This window comes from Clarias gariepinus, chromosome 28 (genome assembly GCF_024256425.1).
Source record: "Clarias gariepinus isolate MV-2021 ecotype Netherlands chromosome 28, CGAR_prim_01v2, whole genome shotgun sequence".
In the NCBI taxonomy this organism is placed as follows: domain Eukaryota; kingdom Metazoa; phylum Chordata; class Actinopteri; order Siluriformes; family Clariidae; genus Clarias; species Clarias gariepinus.
Genome location: NC_071127.1, coordinates 6,830,001 through 6,835,000, shown reverse-complemented (window position 1 = coordinate 6,835,000; position 5,000 = coordinate 6,830,001). Strand labels below are relative to the sequence as shown.

Below are 5,000 nucleotides of genomic sequence, written 5' to 3'. Positions count from 1 at the left end.
ATGAAAAGACAAACAAACAAACAAACAAACAAACAAACAAAAACAAACAAACAGCTTCCCACTAATCCATCAGATTGCTGCTGCTTGTCCTCACGTCCTCAGGCTTTAACGCTCCTCAGCTCTAAACACAGAGTAAGGCTGTGCAGGAAGTCACACTACACGGCACTGTGCAGGAAGTGACATCACGTCACACCACCAGAGAGCTCCGCCCACTGCACCGAGGGAGGCCATGAGACGGGACAGGGGACGTGGATCAGGACATGGACAGCTCTGTGTGTGTGTGTCTGGATTAGTAACGGCAACACACCGTGAGCACTCAATACACAACTCTTTAAACGTGAGAGAACAACACCGTGACACACTCGCGGACACACACACACACACACACACTATGGGAGCATTTAACAGTTTTTCCACACACAAGTTACCTTAACATTCTTTTTATTCTCTGGCAGTTCAATGTCTCACACACTCTCACTCATACTCGCGCACACACACACACACACACACACACACTCTTGCAGACCCAGTACCTTGTTGTTGAGGTGAGACAGTGTGCTGGGTCTGATCAGACGTCTCCTCCTGCAAGAGACGAGTGGTCGAGTTCGTGCGGCTACACAGGTCGGGTCTGCAGCACCCAGCCTCTGCTGCTCCGCCTCAGACACGGCGGGAGAACCGCAACGCATACTACACACACACACACACACACACACACACACACTATTCAGCTAAATACTGTAAGCGTTATAAACATGTTAATAAAAACAGGAAGCCGTGTCTGCTTTTATCATGTTGTTTAAATCTTTATTTCTTGATATCTTTGAAAACTGTGTAGCAGAGGAGCCTAAATATAATCAACTGATGATTAAAAGAAAGAATAACCTGTTTATGACCCCATTAACATGCCGGACAGACGGGTAGCTTTTCCTCAGGTTCGTCTCCATGGAGACACCGAAAGCCGACACAGAGCCATCAGTCCCGTCGGCATCAGGCACCTGAAGAGGGAATTAATGAATCGGTTAAATAAAGACCACAGCTGGAACCGTCCCCACGAAACGTCCTGAAATAAAACCTCAGCAATTGTTTGCATTTCTCTGCGTGTGTGTGTGTGTGTTTGTTTATGAGAGTACCTGTGGACAGCTGAGACTCTCGGTCCTCGACAGACTGCTGCTGCTGGTCTCTGTCGGACACGCTGAGCCCTCACCCAGCACCACGGCACCCTGCAGGGAACCACACCCCAACATACAGCTGTTTACCTTCACAGCACAGTATCGAGGAACCACCGTATCTTATCTATGCTCAACCGTATGGTATTGAGACGGCATTGTATCTTATCTATGCTCAACCGAACGGTATCCAAGCACCACTGTATCTTATCCAGAGTCCACCCAATGCTAATGAGTTACCATTGTATAGTATCTTATCTATGCTCCACCGTATGATATCGATGCACCACTGTATCTTATCAAGGCCTTGCTGCATTCCATCTAGGTACCATACAATATAGGGGCACCACGTTATCTTATATTTGCTCCACCGTATGGTTTCGAGGCACCACTGTATGTTATCCATCCTCTACCGATTGGTATCAAGGCACCCCTCTATTTTATCTATACTCCACCGTATAGTATGGAGGCACCGTTGCATCTTTTCTATGGTCAACCGTATGGTATCTTATTCATGGTCCACCAAATGGTATTAAGCCACCATTATACAGTATCTCATCTATGCTCAACCGAACGGTATCAAGGCACCACTGTATCTTATCCATGCTTAACCATATGATATTAAGGCACCGTTGTAACATATCTATGTTCAACCAAATGGTGTCGAAGCACCACAGTCTTATTCATGGTCCACCAAATGGTATTGAGGCACCATTGTATCTTATTTATGCTCAACTGTATGATATCTAAAGGCACTATTGTATCTTATCTATCCTACACCGAATGGTATTGAGGCACCGCTGTATCTAATCTAGGCACCGCAGTACAATATAGGGGCAACACTTTATGGTATATATGCTCTAGCGAATGGTTTTGAGGCACCATATATTTTTTATATGCTCAACCATATGGTATCGGCGCACCACTGTATCTTATTTATCCTCTATCGATTTATATTAAGGCACCACTTTATTTTATCTACGCTCGAGGCACCGTTGTATCGTTTCAATGGTCAACCCAGTGGCGGCCGGCCCATAGGGGGCGCTGGGGCACCGCCCTCCCTGATAAGAGGGGCTAAAAATGTAAAATATATTTTTTACAAATTAAGTTTTTAAATTCGGTTTACCCACCAGTATGTGCCTACATGCGATATGAATAACATATACAACATTTCCCACCTAGTGACATTCATTCACCAGTGAATTTCCACAGACAGACTTGTATCGTTTCTGTCATGGGGCGCTGAGAAAAAGCGCCCCTGAGTGCAGCCAAATAGCCCGTCATGTAGCTGTTGCTAGGGTAAATTAATAAATATGCGGCCAATCAGGTTCTCAGAATTTTATGGTCTTGGGGCGCTGGAAATATTGCCCCAAGCAGCAGAAAATACCGCGAGATTTAAGTTTTTTTTTTCTTTTGAGGCGCGGCCAATCAGAGAGAGGCGCGGTCAATCAGAGTAATGATGGCGAACTTAACGAGCGAAGAGCAGTTTCCACCAAATTCGGTGAGATCCTTATTAATATACCCGTTTTAGACTGTTGTGTTAAATTGCATTTTTAAAACTGTTTTTCTTTGTGTGAACCACTTTGAGATGCAACTTTGCTTGAAAGGTTGAGCTGGCAGCTGATCATACCCTTTGATGTTGATTATTGTATTTGATACTCTCTTAAGAATGCATGGCGTATTATACAATGGAAATTTGTTCATTCACTTTATCTGTGAAACTGGTGATTTTGAGGAGGAGATTAAATCATTACTGTTAATTGTAATCATCGTCTGACTGTTGATTTTAATTCTTATATTGGACTAAGCAAAGAAATATTTTGTCACATCAGCCCCACCAGGAAAAATTTTCACCAGCCGCCACTGGGTCAACCATATGGTATCGACGCACCACTGTATCTTATTCATGGTCCACCAAATGGTATTGAGGCACCATTGTACAGTATCTTATCTATACTCAACTGTATAGTATCGAGGCACCGCTGTATATCATCTATACACCACCATATGATATCGAGGCACAATTGCATCTTATCAAGACTACACCATAAAATATAGGAGTGCCACTGTTTTTTATATAGGCTCCACCAAATGGTTTTGAGGCACCACTGTATCGTATCTATGCTCAACCGTATGGTATCTCAGATGCCGCTGTAGCTTATCCAAGCTCAACTGAACGGTATCAAGGCACCATTGTATTTTATCTATTCTACACCAAATGGTATCGAGGTACCACTGGATCTTATCCATGGTCCACCAAATGGTATTGCAACACTATTGTATGTTATCTATGCTCGACCGATTGGTATCACTGAGTTGCTCTGGTTTATCTATGCTCCATTGTATAGTATTGAGGCACTCAAAAGTTGTATCTTTTCTATGGTCAACCGTACGGTATCGACGCACCACTGTTTCTTATTCACGGTCCACCAAATGGTATAAAGGAACCACTGTATCTTATCTATGGTCTATTGTATCATCATATACACTGCTGCACTTTATTCAGCTCTGTGTTTTGTTACATCTCTGTTTAATTGTCTGTCCTGGAATGACGCGTCACATACAACTGACTGTTATCATGAGGTCATCACATCATCAACCTCCTTACGTTTCCAGTAAGGTCACACTTAACACACAGTGATGTCACATTACTGGTCACAGATCTGTAAGCAACATTACTGCTTAAAGGCTATAGGATGTTAAAGCCAAACATATGGGTGTGTGTGTGTGTGTGTGTGTGTGTGTGTGTGTGAGTGCAGTTGTGTGAGACCTTGCTGAGGCGGATGTGACGGTAGATGTCTGTGTGTTGGCGGATGCGGTACTCCAGGTCAGAGACATGAGCCTGTAGCCAGTTCCAGTGACTGATGATGGAGGAGCGTTCCACTGCATAACGACCCTCGGCTCTCCTCCACCTACACACACACGCGCGCACACACACACACACACACACACACACACACACACACACACACACACACACACACACACACACACAGAGAGAGAGAGAGAGAGAGAGAGAGAGAGAGAGAGATTAGACTTGACACAAGTATGATTTAAGCACGCTTTCCAAACAGACTTCACATAGAAACACACATTGGTGAAAAGCTGAAGTAACTCAGGTTGGACACAAACAAGTCAAACTGTAATTAGATTTGTGTATTTATTTTATTTTTATTTTTTATTTTCTCATCAACGATTTACATGTTTAACCAGCTCCAGATGATTTCCCTTCCTTCTCCTCCCACAGTGCTATGCTTGTGTGTGTGTTTTTTTTGTCATGACTGGCATGCAAATCCAAAAAATGCTTCTGAGGCTTGTGGTGTGTGTGTGTGTGTGTGTGTGTGTGTGTGTGTGTGTGTGTCCCTATGAGGACCTGCTGTTCTCCGACAGACAGGAATGACAGATCGTGAGGACATCAGCCTGGTCATCAGAAGGAACGTTAATTTATATGTAAATGACCGAGAGCGTTTTCTCTTACTGAGTAAAGCTTAGTGTAATTAAAACAGCACTTACAACTCAATAAACAAGTGTGTGTGTGTGTGTGTGTGTGTGTGAGAGGGAGGCACGGTGGTGCATTTACACACAATCATTAGTGCAGAGTCATGATGATGTCCCCCCCCTCCCCCAACACACACACACACACACACACACACACACACACACACACACACATACACACAGGTATAGATTCAGTTGTCTGTCACACTGTTCCTGGGTCCGGCAGTTCTGCAATAATCACAGCGTGTCTGCCCACACCTACAGCCCCTCCCCCTGTCTGTCTGTCTGTCCTACAGCCCCTCCCCCTGTCTGTCTGTCTGTCCTACAGCCCCTCCC

General features: G+C 44.3%; 1 protein-coding gene across 5 annotated transcripts in view; it reads right to left on the bottom strand.

Annotated features, from left to right (window-relative positions):
• kansl1b (KAT8 regulatory NSL complex subunit 1b) overlaps positions 1-5,000 on the bottom strand; it is a 68,199-nt gene that overhangs the window by 14,161 nt on the left and 49,038 nt on the right. For all 5 annotated transcript variants that reach the window (XM_053489793.1, XM_053489794.1, XM_053489796.1 and 2 more), the window contains exons 3-6: positions 3,937-4,078; positions 1,131-1,220; positions 883-995; positions 534-687 (exon numbers count right to left, since the gene is read on the bottom strand). In XM_053489793.1, the coding sequence (XP_053345768.1) occupies positions 534-687; positions 883-995; positions 1,131-1,220; positions 3,937-4,078 (499 nt within the window). The remainder of the gene's footprint in view (positions 1-533; positions 688-882; positions 996-1,130; positions 1,221-3,936; positions 4,079-5,000) is intronic.